Below are 14,303 nucleotides of genomic sequence, written 5' to 3' on the forward strand. Positions count from 1 at the left end.
CGGCCCAGGCAGGGCGATCGCTGCTCGGGGGCACCCGGGGACCGAGCCTCCTCGGCTCCGGAGGGCCGGGGGCGGGGATCCGTCAGGACCGAGGGCTGTGGCACTGAATCTCGGCTGCCTTCGAGCCTCACCGGGAAGGCTGGGGAGGTTTGAGCTCCCCCGACTTTGGCGGCTGCACTCCCTGGGCCGCAGAGGACAGCCATCCGTCCTTTGAGGGGAAGACGCGCGCGTCTGGACCAGCTAGGTCCCGGGCCGCCTCCGGGTTAAACCTGGGCCGGCTGATTTAGCTTTAGCTGCCAGGACTTTTGGCGAAACTGAGCTCCCACTTGCTCCCCGCCCGTCCAAGAGCGCGCAACCGGGGGCGCCCGCGCCGGGTCCCTGGCCAGCGGGGGAGCCACGACCTGCCCCTCCTGACTGTGGTGCGGGGCTGGCCAGGACCGCGTCCGGGTGATACGGGCCGAGGACAAGGCGGTACTCGCTCTGGCACGTTCGCTCTGCCCCTGCGAAGTTCAGCTTAGAAGTTGAGCCCTGCGCTTGTGGAAGTTTAGGGAGGAAGTGGGTGGGCTGGCGGGTCACCTCCAGCCTCTTCGGTGCCCCAGCTCGGGGACACCGGGCTCTCGGTTTAATCCTCCGACCAAACACCAGGAGTCTCCCCTCTGTGTTTTTCTCGCCGGCTCTTCCCCGCTCCTTTTGGCTGCTCCGCACTGCGGCCGTGAGGCTCTCTCCCCGCACTCGGGACCCGGACCCCAGACGTGGGGAGGTGTCGCCGCGGAGGTTCGAGGAGGGGGCGGAGCCCGCAAACTGGGAGATCCCCCTTTCGCTTCAAGCACAGTGACACCTTCCCTAGTGAGCCCCCCACTCCGCTCGGAGGAGCCAGGTTCGGCGGCCCCCGCGAAGGGGGCAGGGCCTCGGGGATCCGCGGGGGAGGCGGGGGCCCTCGAGGCGAGGGGCGGGGCCGGCGAGCCCTGCGGGGCTCCGGGAGGGGCGAGCTAGTGCGGCTGCCGCTCCACTGGCTTCTGCCTGAGGACGCGCGCGCGCTCGGTGCCCGCGGGAGGTAGAGGGTTCCGCCGTGCCCCGGCGTCCGCCCCGTGGAGCCGCGTGTCCTCGCGCGGCGGGCGGCGGCCCCTCCCCGGCGCGCGCCTCGGCCCCGCCGCTGAGCCTGCGCGGCGCGTGTGGGCGTCTGTCTGGGCCGCGCACCGGCGCCCGCTCTCTCACTCCTTCCGCAGCCGCCCAGATAGGGACGCGCTGCGGCTGGCGGCCCGCGGACTCCCCGGGGACTCGGACGGACGCGGCGCCCTCCGAGCCTTTCGTGAGGCCGAGCCGGTGGCGCTTTGGTGAGTGGCTTGGGCGGGACGCGGGCCGAGGGTTGGGGGCGGAAGGACGCGGTGGACCTCCCGCCACTGCAGAGACCTAGGGAACTGTTGGGCGTCCAGACTCTGCAAAAGAAATCGGGCCCCAGGTGTCCCCCACGCCGAGTTTCTTCAGGACTCAGGAGTCCGTTTTCAAACAGCTGTTTGCACTGAAACTGCGCCTGCTGTTCGGCCGTCTGTGACCCCCCTCTCGTCTCCTGACCCACAGTTGTCTTCCTGGAATGAGTCGCGAGCGCTTCCTTTCCTCTCTCTGGAGCATCCTTTGGCACCCGTTTGCTTTGTTTGGGGACATTGAGAGAAGCTGAAAATGCACATTCAGAAACAGGCGGTTTTTCCCTCTGCTCCCAGGGTGTTGCGCTCGGGGGCATCTGTGGACTGTTTATGTTGTGCGGCGGCAGATTAAATGCGCGGACTGGAAACATCTTGGGTCCTTCCACTGCTGGCGAGAGTGCCAAGGTGAAGAGCTGGATGTTGCCAGCTCTGGTTCGACTGTGGGGTTGACGTGCTGTGTTCAATAATCTAGAAAGATTTTGAAAGATAGGTGGTGGGGGAGGAGCCTGTTCGCAGTGAGTTGGTGGCGAGCAAAAACTCCATATTTAAAAATGGCCTGTCCCTCCCCCCCCCTCTTCTCCCCCCAGGAAAACAGGGCCGTGTGTTCCTCTCTCTCTCCTCCACACCCGGCTTTCTCTGCCCCCGTTTGTCATTAGAAGGGTGTGGGCCCGCCTTTCCTTATCCCACCTCATCTGTGACACATGTCGGGAATCAAGGGGTAAAGGTTTTTCTGGTGTGGCGTTTACTTCTGATTATTGTTGACCTAGGCAGTGAGTGACCAGCTGAGCAACAAGGCCCCGCTAACCGATTTTCAGGCGAGCTCTGAGCCCTAAACGGGCTTTGAGAAACATGTTTTCCTCCTAAATACACTGTGAAATGAAGCATACTTACTCTTTTCTTCCCTCCCACCCACTCCCTTGAAGAGAATAGAGCTTCAACGATGTTTCTGACACCAAGAGCAAAGTAATCCTGGCTATTTAGGCAAGGGAGTTTAGGAGGGGCCACAGGGCTTCTTTGAAGACCCTTATTCTCCTTCTCATTCTAAGACTTTTTGCTTGCTGATCAGCTAAAGGCTAGGTACATGGTCACAGCCTCCCCTTATTAAAAATCCACACAGTTGGGAGATGCTCAGCTGAGCTAGTAGCCTCCCCAGGAGGGGACTTCCCTGGAACTTGCCCCCGATGGGTCATGATTAGCACCCAGGCGACTCAAAGAGAAGTTCTCATCTTCAGAGACTTGACAGCTGTACAGTTTACTCAGGGCTGGACATTTGTCCCCCTGCTGCTGAGGTCCCCAAGCTGTAGGTGAGATGTTAAATACACGCCTGTCTCTGTTTGCCCTGGGGAGATTGAGGGGACACTTGACATTTTCCAGATACAGCCTAAGGCTAATTCCGTTGTCCTGGCCGGCAGCTGCCCTCTGTGTGAAACAGCCGTCTTCGGGGCTGCTGCATCACCTATGTTCTCCTAGCATATTTGGAGAGTATGCGTTTGCACCTTTACTGCGGACAGTGCCATAGTAAATCGAGTATTCTCTGTGTATCCTCTGTTTTTAATATCTCGTGAGACTGTGGAAAGGGTTCGAATGTGTGTCTGCACTCTCTTTTTCCTGCCATCTCTTTGACATTGGAAATCCTGGCCCGGGGTGGGGGGGAAACCCTATCAAAGCCCTATTGAGGCTTGTAGTAAAAGCATTAGCATCTCAGCTAATCATTGCTGGAGAACTCATTCATTAGAAGCTGTTGGGGGCCTAGGATCCTTGTATGTTACCCTGGGAAAAAATTAGCCAGACAACATACCAGGAACAATGTTGTAAATTTTCTTTTGTTCCTTTAACTTTCTAAAATAACATTCTTTCCCAAGAGGGGACAGTGGTTAGAGTCCTGCTGATGCATAGCTAACGTGTGTCACTTTTTACTTTGACAAGCTTTAATCTGGTACTTCCTCTGCAAAACAGACTATACTCAAAAGGACTCACATGCTTTGGGGCTTTGGTATTAGAAGATGGTGTTGCACGACCTCCGAGGGCATAGTCTTTGTCACTCTTTATTAGTATCTCTACATTTGCTCTGTGAGGTTTAATGGCACAGCTGTGCATATACTAACGCAGCACCGAATGAGTTATTGCTTTCTAGGTTGGAGACTTTTTTCACTTATCACCATTCTTAACAGGGATAATATATAAACAAGTCAGCATATCTGGAATTGGAGGTGAATTGGAGGATCAACAAGTCTTCTATACATGAGATATTTCATGTACAGAAGTATTTTAAAATAGGTAAGGATAAACTGCCAAGATTACCTGTACAGTCTTGAGAAAAGAAGAGTTCAGCTATAACTATAAACTGTAATTGACAGTGAGTCATTTGCTTTAGGGATGCCAAGTCTGAAAACAGCCTAGTTATGCCCCTAATGATAATTCTGAAAACTCCTTTTAGAAGCTGGTTGCATCTCAAGGGAGCTGTAAGTTGGCTTGGATAAAGATTTTCAGTTTTACTTTCTAAAAAATTATCCCATGATAACACTGCACAACACTGCGAATGTACTTAATGCCACTGATGGTACACTTAAAAGTGGTTAAAATGCTAAAAAAAAAATCCAGTAATAGTTGGAAATGCTATTTTCTACCCATACATAATTTTCAGAACTTAAATATTTAAATGTTTCCTAAAAACGTTTGTTCTTGTAATGTAGAGATAACTTAATATACAATCACTGAGTATTGAAAAGAGAGAGCTCACAAACCTAGTAACTTAGAAAGCAGAGAATGGAAATATTAAAGGTGTGTTTCTAGTAGCCAAGGGTAACCTAGCGTTTTACCTATAAGCCCAATACACATTTTAAAGCAAACGTAGTGCCTGTGAAAATAAAGACAAATCGTATGTACCTGTGACACCAGTTGTTGTTAATAATGGCTAACTATGTACCATCTTGGTAAGGGTGTACACGTATGAGCTCATGTATTCTCATACAAACCAATGGAATAGTATATGCTTATAGTATAGAGGAGGATGCTGAAACATAGGTTAGGTAAACTACCTCACCCCAGGTTGCACACCTAAAGAAGTAGCCGAACTGGGATCTGAGGAAAAGCAGTCTGTTCTTGGAGTCTCCCCTCTTACTCCCAAGGCAGTGCTGCCTTTTATGTATGATTCTGTGTAAAAGATTTAATAATATTTGAATTAGTGATGTCAGATAATTTACTCCTGTAGAATTCTGCATTGTTTGATGAAGATGTGTAACTGCGAGCTTTGGACAGTAATGCCGTAGAAAGATAACTCCTCTCAGAAGTCCAGTCTAAAAAGCCCCTCCACGTGACCCTTTACGACCTAGACGAAACAGCCCCCTTTTCACACACCCAGATAGTTGGGGTGCTCATTCCACAAGCCTACACAGGACCCCGTGTTCTACATCTCCGCTTACCTGTCCTCACATCTGAAGAACTGTAGTTATTTTGACCCCTGTTTTCACATCAGGTCCACAACAAATGAACAAAAACGAACAGTTAAAGGTCAATAAAAACACAAGCCACCAAGATAAGTCAGCGACCGAGTGGATAAGGGGTAGCCGTGTGGCAGGTGTGATTCGGGCAGCACCCCCTTGTGTGTGTGTGTCTCCTCTGCTGAGAGTGTCACAGAAGAAGCAGAAGAGGCCCTGAGAAGTTCTGGTGGTTTCCAGAGAGTTAAGCTCCAGAGAGCTTACTTAACCAGAACCCCAAACGATCGCATCGGAAGTGACGGTGGAGGTCAGTGCCAACCTCCTAACTTTACAAATGAGAAACTCCAAATCTAGTGAGGCAACATGGCTTTTCTAAAATTGTAAGCAGTAAAGCTTGATTTAGAGCTGGAACCGTTTATCTTCACGCCTGGCGTTCTTTTCTCTATTTGCGGGGGAGCAGCATCAACAAAGTGTAGGGAGGAGACGACGGCCCTGACTCCAGGGGAAGGAGTTCGGCCGTTATTTGATCATCCCCGAGTGCCCTGCCTGTTCTGTGCAAGGTGGAGGATGCCCGTTGACCCACTGATGGGTAGGGGACATGTCCGTACTGGAAAAAGGCAGAGTCACTAGGGCTGCAGCCATTTGGGTAATTTCCCCAGGGGTTGGGGATCCACTGCCCAAAGAAGACGAGCCAGTGAATGAACAAGTAGCTTGTTCAGAAAGTGAGCAACACTTGCTGAACCTAGTGCAGGTTCTTGGTAAATATGTGTTTTATTGATGAATGGAAGGTTTCCAAGTTGGATGTATTGCTGTTGCTTTGGCAGCATTTCCAGGTGGTAAAATTTGGTTCACATTTAGAAGAGTATTAGTCCCTTTTAGTTCTCTTTTGGATGTGTGGCCCCTCATTGATTTTAATATCCAACTACTCTGGGAGGACGGGCGCTGGCCTCGGAAGGGAGTCACTAGTGCAGCGATGTCTTCCTGCACTGATTTTAAAGTTGTTTTATCTTTGCAGGTTTGGAAGAGGACACACAACGCAGTTGCCTTTGCTCTGGCGGCAGACTAGCGGGCGGAAAAGTATGACACAAATTTGATGTCGGCGTCTGCTTCCCCAGGGTCAAGAAAGTGTCTCCTTAGAAGGCAACAGTACTATGCACGTTATGAACTGTGTCTCCTTGGTCAGTGATAAAGGACATGGGAATATTGCCACGACAGCTGGATTCATGATCGGGCAAACGCCGCCACCACCGCCTCCTCCTCTAGCCCCTCCACCTCCACCATGCCCATACTCAGGGGAAGGGTTTCCGCCCTCTCTTCCCCCTCCCCCTCCCCCTCCCCTGCCTGGAGGGCCTCCGGTCCCCCCTCCCGCCCCAGGACTACCCCCAACCTCTCACCTGAACGGCTACAGCCACCTCGGTAAGAAAAAGCGGATAAGGAGCTTTTTTTGGAAAACCATCCCAGAGGAGCAAGTTCGTGGCAAAACCAACATCTGGACCTTGGCAGCCAGGCAGCAGCATCACTACCAAATTGATACAAAGAGCATCGAGGAGCTGTTTGGGCAGCAAGAAAATGCCACCAAGTCTTCCCCTCCTGGGAGAGGAGGGCCTTTAAATCCTTCCTTCAGGGAGGGCAGAGAAGAGGTAAGAACGGTCCGCGGAGGGATGGCTCTCCCCACACTGCACTGTTTTGTGTTTGGGGACGTGTGTACATTTCAAAACCTGCTAGAATCACTGAGAAATAAGATAATGCAAGTGAACGTGCTTTGGAAAAGATGAGCTTGAGCTGAGTAGCAAAAAAGTGTGAGAGGCATGCGAGCTGTATCCTGGCACATATCCCAGAGGATGGTGACCTCATGCGGGGAACATGCTATCTGGAGGCCTCGCTCCTGGCCTCCCGGCAGCGCCTTGCCTCCAGCACATCTGCCTGGTTTCCCCTGGTGGAGCAGTTCTGCTGAAGCCCGGTATTATGAGTCGCCATTGAAACAAAAACCTGAGCTCCTGAACTCAGTTACCTGAGATTAACTGGAGGTTTCTGAGACAAAGTGCCTTCTATTAAATAACATCATTAAATAGTGTCCATCCTTAGACTTTTATCTTTCCCTCCAGCTTTCTTTCCACAAGTGTTGTGAGGTGGCCTTCGTTCTTCGGATCTCTGAATTAAGTGTTGGCCGTTGTGGAACAGATTCCAGAGAGCCAAAGCATAAAGCTATTTTCAGATAGACTTTCTACAAAGCACATTTCCAGTGGACGGGAACTGTGTTACTTTGAGGACAATATAAAGCTAGCAAGTTAGGACTTCCCTAGCGGTCCAGTGGTTAAGCCTTTGCCTTCCAACGCAGGGGGTGTGGGTTCGATCCCTGGTCGGGGAACTAAGATCCCACGTGCCTTGTGGCCAAAAAAACAAAACAAAAAAACAGAAGCAATATTGTAACAAATTCAATAAAGACTTTAAAAATGGTCCACGTCGAAAAAATCTTTAAAAAAATAAAATAAAGCTAGCAAGTTATAAGAAGGTAAGTGAAAGCATGGCTTCAGAGCTACAGGTCACCGAACATCATAGAAACTGAGTCAAAAATTACATTTCTAAGTACTCTCTGGTTAGAAACATGAAAGTAAATTAAGAAACCTCTATTTGCTAGAAGAAATAATTAGGAAACCAGGGTTAAAAGAAAAGAATGCTGGCCCCCCCACCACACACACACAAAAAGGGGGCAACAGAAATGCATCATTTTCTAATCTGTTGTAAAGGAGCAGCGAAAATAGGTCAAAGATAGAGCTGACTAGATAAGAGAGTGGGCAGGCAGGGCTCTGGAGTGAAGGAGCAGCCCTCTGCATTATTGAATTCTTGAGCTCACAGTATTGACCTCTTTTCTCTGTCTGGCTCAGGAATTCACTTGGGGGCCCTTGAAGCTGGCGGTATGGCCCCCTGTTGAAATAGCCAAGAGTCTATTTATTATAAAATGTGGAGAGCCCTAGGACTGGAACTAGGCGTCAGCTGTGAGGTGATGTGAGAGGAAGTCTTCAGGACATCCGTAGTGCCCTCCTGCGCTGAACCTAGCTTTCCCTGCTCTTCCCTTTATGCAAAGGCCTTTCATTTCTCAGTGCATCCTTTCATCATCAGGAGCAAGAAGTCATTTCCTTAGTGCACTGGCCTCTGCCCCAGCTTCCAGCAGAGGCTCCTTGCTGGGCAGTAGGTCATGCTCACCATTGTTTCCTAGCTCTCCTTACTGGCCTTGAAGGATTTTAAAGGAAAAGAGTGGATGGGTGCGTGGAGACGGAGCTCCTGTCTCAGGAAAGCCCCTGTCACACACACAAGGGGGTCTGGCTGATCCCGCTCCTGGGGAGGCAGCTGACCAGGTTAGAAAGGGCAGTGTCCTTTATAAACTGGGGACATTTATTTGGCCAGTGATAGTTCAGGGGGCTGTGTGGAACTTGCTGCTTTATGTTAGTGACTTCAAGAGGGGTGAAGACCCACTGATGGAAGGAAGTGGCAGGGTGTGTGGCATCTTCTCCCACCTATGGCAGAAGCAGAGACGTCCATTTCTTAGGCCAGATCTACAATTCAGGTAAAAAGACTCTTTCTTTTTGCCTCTCTCCACCCTAGGTACATTTCTTTACTCTTTTTGTTTGTTTGTTTTTCTTTAACTTAAAAAAAGAAAAACCCTGAAACTGAACAATTATTTTTTAAATGGTGGTAAAATATACATAACGTAACATTCACCCTCTTAACAATTTGTAAGTGTACAGTTCAGTGGCACAGAAACATCCACATTGTTGGAAGGCTGCCATCACTATCCATCCACGGAATCCTCTGCATCTCGCAAAACTGAAATGCTGTTCCCCATTTCCCCCCTCCCCCCAGGCCCTGGAAGCCACCCTTCTACTTCCTGTCTCTATGAACCTGAGTACTCTAGGTACCTCACACAGTTTCTGTCCATTTTTTTTTTTTTTTTAAAGGAACCATTTAAGAGTTTCAGGAGAGTTGTTTTTTCGTTTGTTTGTTTTTTTTGGCCGCATGGCGTGTGGGATCTTAGCTCCCTAACCAGGGATCGAACCCACACCCCCTGCATTGGAAGAGCGGAGTCTTAACCACTAGACCGTCAGGGAAGTCCCAGTATTTGTCTTTTTGTGACTGGACTGTTTTACTCAGCATAATGTCCTCAAGGTTCATCCATGTTGTAGCATGTACCAGAATTTTAAGGCTGAATAATATTCCATTGTATGTATATACCACATTTTGTTTATCCAGTCATTTGTTGATGGACACTTGGGTTGCTTCCACCTTTTGGCTTTTGTGAATAATGCTGCCATGAATGGTGGGTGTGCAGATATCTTTGACACATGTAGGTTCTAATCTGCGAGATAGCAGTCTAGAAAGAAAAATTAAATCGCCGTGACTGTGTATCATAAGATAATCTAACTCTTCAACTTCTCAGTACTCGGGTAGGATAAGTAGTGTAGGTGGATGGATTTAAGGGCAGATTAGATAATATTGTCACATCACAGAGGGTTACCCAGAATTAGTTCCATTTTTCATGCTATCTCCAACATGGCTAGAAGTATTATATATACTTTTTTTTTTTTTTGGTGAAAGAATATAGTACATGCTGTTCTCTTCCCTCATTAGATTTTCTTTAAAGAAGTCACAACGCAGCAGAATGATAGTCTAACGTGGACCAGTAATACATCTTCCAATTCACTCTGTAGAAAGTGGAGTCCAGGGTTGACACTGTGTGGACTGGAGAATACATACATAGCATGTTTGGCCGAGGGACCCATCCTGAGCCTGGAAACGTGGCCTTCCCATGTGCTGCCACACAGCTCATGATTCTGAAGAATCAAACACGCCACGGACCAGATTATGTTCCCTTGAAATGTAATAGCCTCCTACAGAAATGGCCTGCCATTATGCGGTTGGCTCCGGCTTTAAAGGGCTTATGAAGCACTACAAATAAGTTCCATTATACTACGAAGGAAGAAGTTATTGGGAGACAGGGAAGAGCTGGGTTTGGGAATGGCTGAATTTAGGGAGAACAACATCTAAAACAGTAAATTAGAACATGTAGTAAAGGGGGAAAAGGTTACGAAATACTATCTTTGTATCTTTGCTAGACAAAAATTAACTTGAAGAAGCTACAGATGTTACAATAATAAACTTTAGTAAAGTAATTAGAAATAACAAAGAGTATTACTGGGGATAATAATAAAGAGGTTCAACTCAAACTCCAACTTCTTTTCCGAGTTTGGTGATCTCACGTTTGAGAAGCCCCCATCCATCTGTTAGCGCTGCTCTTCAGCCCCTCGGAGCTGGTTAGCTGGGGCTACCCTTGTCTCCCTACAGAATCTGATATGCTCTCAAGGCAAGGACAGCCCTAGCCACTTGGTATCCTCCAGAGAAAGTAAACTGAACTGATAGAACTCAACCAAGGGAGCAAAGGGGCTATCTTGTAAGGTATCAGTATGATAAGTCAAAATAGGGGTTCACAGAGAAAACACAATAATATGAATCGGGTCTAAGGACATAACGTGAAACCTGGCAACTATAGTTGATAACACTGTGTTCTGTAATTGAAATTTGCTAAAAGAGTAGAACTTAATTGTTGTCACCCAAAAATAAATAAATAAGTAAGTAAATATGTGAGGTGATGGAGGCAATGTAGACAAGTATGTAGTGTATACCTATAGCAACTCACCATGATGTGCACCTTAAATATCTTACAGTTTTATTTGTCAGTTATACCTCCATAAAACTGAAATTTAGAAATGAAAAAGAAAATGCAAACATTGAAACACTTGAGGTCATTCACTATGGTGTCTGTGGTAATATTACAATTAGTGTTAGTTAATTATACCACATAAGAAATAATTAAAATTGCTTATTAGAAAAAGAGAGGACAGGAAAGAGAGAGGAAGGAAGGGAGATTGGTTTTTCTAAGTTTATGAAAAGTAATGTTATTCTCCCACACAGTAATTCAGGTATCAGTCATTCTTTGTCAACTTCTGTTATGGTCCCAGAATGTTCTAGAATTCTGAGACATGCTCAGTTGAGAACTATAGAACTAGGTAGAGTATTTGAAAGGGGAAAAAAAAGCTTCAACCGGACTATCATTTTTTTCCTCAGAGCTGGGGGAGGGACATTTCCCAATGAATAGCCAACCAAAAATAAAAAAAGAATGAAAAACCATCAGAACTCAAAAGCTAAGTCTATATTAGTGGATACAGGAAGATTTTTAAAATATTGCTTTTCAGATTTGACATAGGATTGAAATAACTACTATTTAGTGTTACTTGAGTAGGTAAGGAAGCCTCCTTTGACAAACTGAAGCTAAAGTGATTTAAGAATTTCTTCTTCCACCTTAAGGACGTTACGCTAAATGAAATAAACCAGTCACCAAAGGACAAATACTGTATGATTTCACTTATATGAGGTACCCAGGGTAGTCAGATTCACCGAGACAGAAAGTAGAATGGTGGCTGCCAGGGGCTGGGGAGGGGAAGTGGGGAGTTAGTGTTTAAGGGGGACAGCGTTTCAGTTTTGCAAGATGAACGGTTCTGGAGGCGGATGGTGGTGACGATTCCACAACAGTGTGAATGTACCTATTGCCGCTGAACTGTACACTTAAAAACTGTTAAGATGGTAACTGTCGTGTATTTTACCACAACAAAAAAAGAAAAGTTCCTTCTTCCTTTAACGAATATGGGAGGCAGATTTTGTGGTGGATGGATGAGAGTGCAAGAATTGCAGAAGAAGAAAGGGAGGAGAGCTTATATGGAGGTTTGAACAGGTGGGGCTGGGGGAGTAGCCATTCACGTGCTTCCCTGAGCACGCAGCTCTGCTGTTTCAGTGCCTCAGAGGGATCTGAACAGCCCCACCACCTGGCAGCCTGTGGGGAGACTGTTACGAGGGGGTGGGACGTCTTTGCGGTGGATGAGCTGAGCACATCGCCTTTGCTCCCCTGTTCACCAGGGGTGGCGTAACTCTTGGGTGGGCCTTTAATGGGACAGGCCATGAGCTCTGTACGTGTTGAGTACACCCGCCTCAGCAGCCCTGCGGTGTCCAGAAGAGTAGATACGGATTGATTGAACTGGTGGGGAGGGAGGGGCCAGGTCAGTTCACCCCTGTTCCCAGGGTTGTTTGTCTCCGCCTGTGCAGTCCGCGAGGAGTGCGCTCCTGGGAGTGACTCAAAAGCACCTCTAGCCGCACACGCTTGGGCGTCTGAACTGCCGGCAAGCCTTTGGGAAGTAAGATAAGCTAATTTACACATGTAGTGATAACCCTCTTTAAAGGACTGTGTAATAACACCGCTCTAGAAGGCTGAGTGTGATGCCCTCTGAGAGGAGACTGCCCGTGCACTGGGCAGAGCTGAGGATGCCCGGAGAGTAGGGCACTGTCCCTGCAGTGTTATCAACTGTCTCATTTTCCTGTGGTTTGGAGGAGGCGCTGGCCTTTGTTTTCCCCCTTACGCTGCTCAGCGATGGCCAGCCCAGGTTTTCCCTTAGGAGTATTGCTGGATTCCCTTAAATTAGTGACCAGTTTCCTCGCTGGTGACACAGCTGCTGCCCCAGGCGTGGCCCCCTGTGCTCCCCGCGGCCTGAGCTCCACTCCCAGCGGCCGTCTCAGCTGGTGAGAACGTGAGTCCTGGGCTTCGTCCCACAGATACAACTCTGGGGTCACCAGGGGCCTCGACCAGGCCCCGTGGGTGGCTCTCTGCAGATCTGCCCCCATTCCCAGAGAAGCATCCCAGTGTGGATACTGGGCTGGTGGGCAACCTTCCCTACTTCTCTGTTTTCCTATATCCGCAACAATGTTGAAAGTCACTGGAACTAGAGTGAACAGGAACCAGAGAGACCCTGGGGCATTTCAGTTCAGTGTTGTTTTGGGGAAGGTATGAAATGACATCCCTGAGGCTCAGTTTCCTCATCTGTCCAATAGGAACAATAACAGTAATTTCTCCACCGCTTTTCCAGCGATAATAGCTGTGGATCTAGGCTGAGGGCACAGAGTCCCAGAGGGTTGAGGGGGGAAGAGGGTGGGGGTGGGGCTTGGGTGTGGAGGCTGGGAGGGCTAGATGTAGCAGGAGGTGGTAATGTAATGAAAACATATAAAATGTTTTCCCCCCATTCTGGATAGAAGTGAGTGCAGAGAAAGCTCTTCGGATATATATATATATATATATATATATACAGCCAGATCAATGCACATGCTCCTACTTTTTAATTTGTGAATTATAATAAGCACATAGTTTCTGTCTTTTTTTTTTTTTTTTTTTTGCGGTACGCGGGCCTCTCACTGTTGCGGTCTCTCCCGTTGCGGAGCACAGGCTCCGGACGCGCAGGCTCAGCGGCCATGGCTCACGGTCCCAGCCGCTCCGCGGCACGTGGGATCCTCCCGGACCGGGGCACGAACCCGTGTCCCCTGCATCAGCAGGCGGACTCTCAACCACTGCGCCACCAGGGAAGCCCTAGTTTCTGTCTTAAATTTAGATTCCTCTCTTTGGTAAAAGCTTTTCTCTTAAAGAATGTTAAGTTTGACAGGTTTTATTCTCACCCTTTCTTTCCCCTCTCCTCTCCCCTCCCTTTACACTGAACTTGAACTGTAATCCGTGGGTAGGATTCCAATAAGGAGCCTGTCCTTTTAGCTTGGGAGTTTACTTTATGGCTGGCAGGTGATTGTGTTAACATGAAATAAACCCCTGGGACAGTAAATAATGTGATTGTTTAAGATTAGTCTTCAAAAGAAGGCAACCATAGTCTTGTAAAAATTTAACCTTCTAGCCAGGAAGTCCCATTAACTTTGGTTAACAGACTTGCTGCCTCTTATAAACTTAGAAGCAGGCCCGGAGATCAGGAATTTAATCTGAAACCTGATTCTTTTTTGTTCACGGTGTATCACATACTTTTGGAAAGAAAGAGCCTTATAACAACATTCCTATTTAGCTCGTTTCCCTTTTCCAAAAAACAAATGGGGAAAATTGCGGACTTTTAAGGTTATCTTTCTTCCATGTATCCTGGATATTTACTTCCAAAGAAATGGCTTCTGTATTTAATAATACCCACCCCCTGAAAAAAGATTCTGTCTAAATTTTAGTCTGATAAAACCCTTCCAGATTATTACAATAGTTCTCCCTTATCTGCGGGGGATACGTTCCAGGACCCCCAGAGGATGCCTGAAACCGTGAAGAGTACCAAACCCTATATATACAGATGGTCCCATGATGGTTCAACTTAAGATTTTTCTCCTTTATGATGGTGTGAGAGCAATAGGATACAGTAGAAGCCGTTCTTGGAATTTTGAGTTTTGATCTTTCCCCGCTAGCCATTTGAGGTACAGCCCCTCTTGTGATGCTGGGGCAGTGGTGGTGCAGCAGCACCCATCAGCCATGCGATCACAAGGGCAAACAATCGATACACTGACAGACATTCTGTTTTCCACTTTCAGTACAGTA

General features: G+C 48.1%; 1 protein-coding gene across 1 annotated transcript in view; it reads left to right on the plus strand.

Moving 5' to 3' along the window:
- Positions 1 to 1,240: 1,240 nt before the first annotated feature.
- The window catches only part of FHDC1 (FH2 domain containing 1), a 40,777-nt gene continuing 27,714 nt past the window's right edge, over positions 1,241 to 14,303 (plus strand). Inside the window, exons 1-2 of the mRNA XM_081235688.1 lie at positions 1,241 to 1,334; positions 5,874 to 6,498. Coding sequence (XP_081091814.1) covers positions 6,010 to 6,498 — 489 coding nt within the window. The 5' untranslated portion in view covers positions 1,241 to 1,334; positions 5,874 to 6,009. The remainder of the gene's footprint in view (positions 1,335 to 5,873; positions 6,499 to 14,303) is intronic.

The sequence above is a fragment of the Mesoplodon bidens genome, assembly GCF_964165515.1.
Source record: "Mesoplodon bidens genome assembly, chromosome: 1".
In the NCBI taxonomy this organism is placed as follows: Eukaryota; Metazoa; Chordata; class Mammalia; order Artiodactyla; family Ziphiidae; genus Mesoplodon; species Mesoplodon bidens.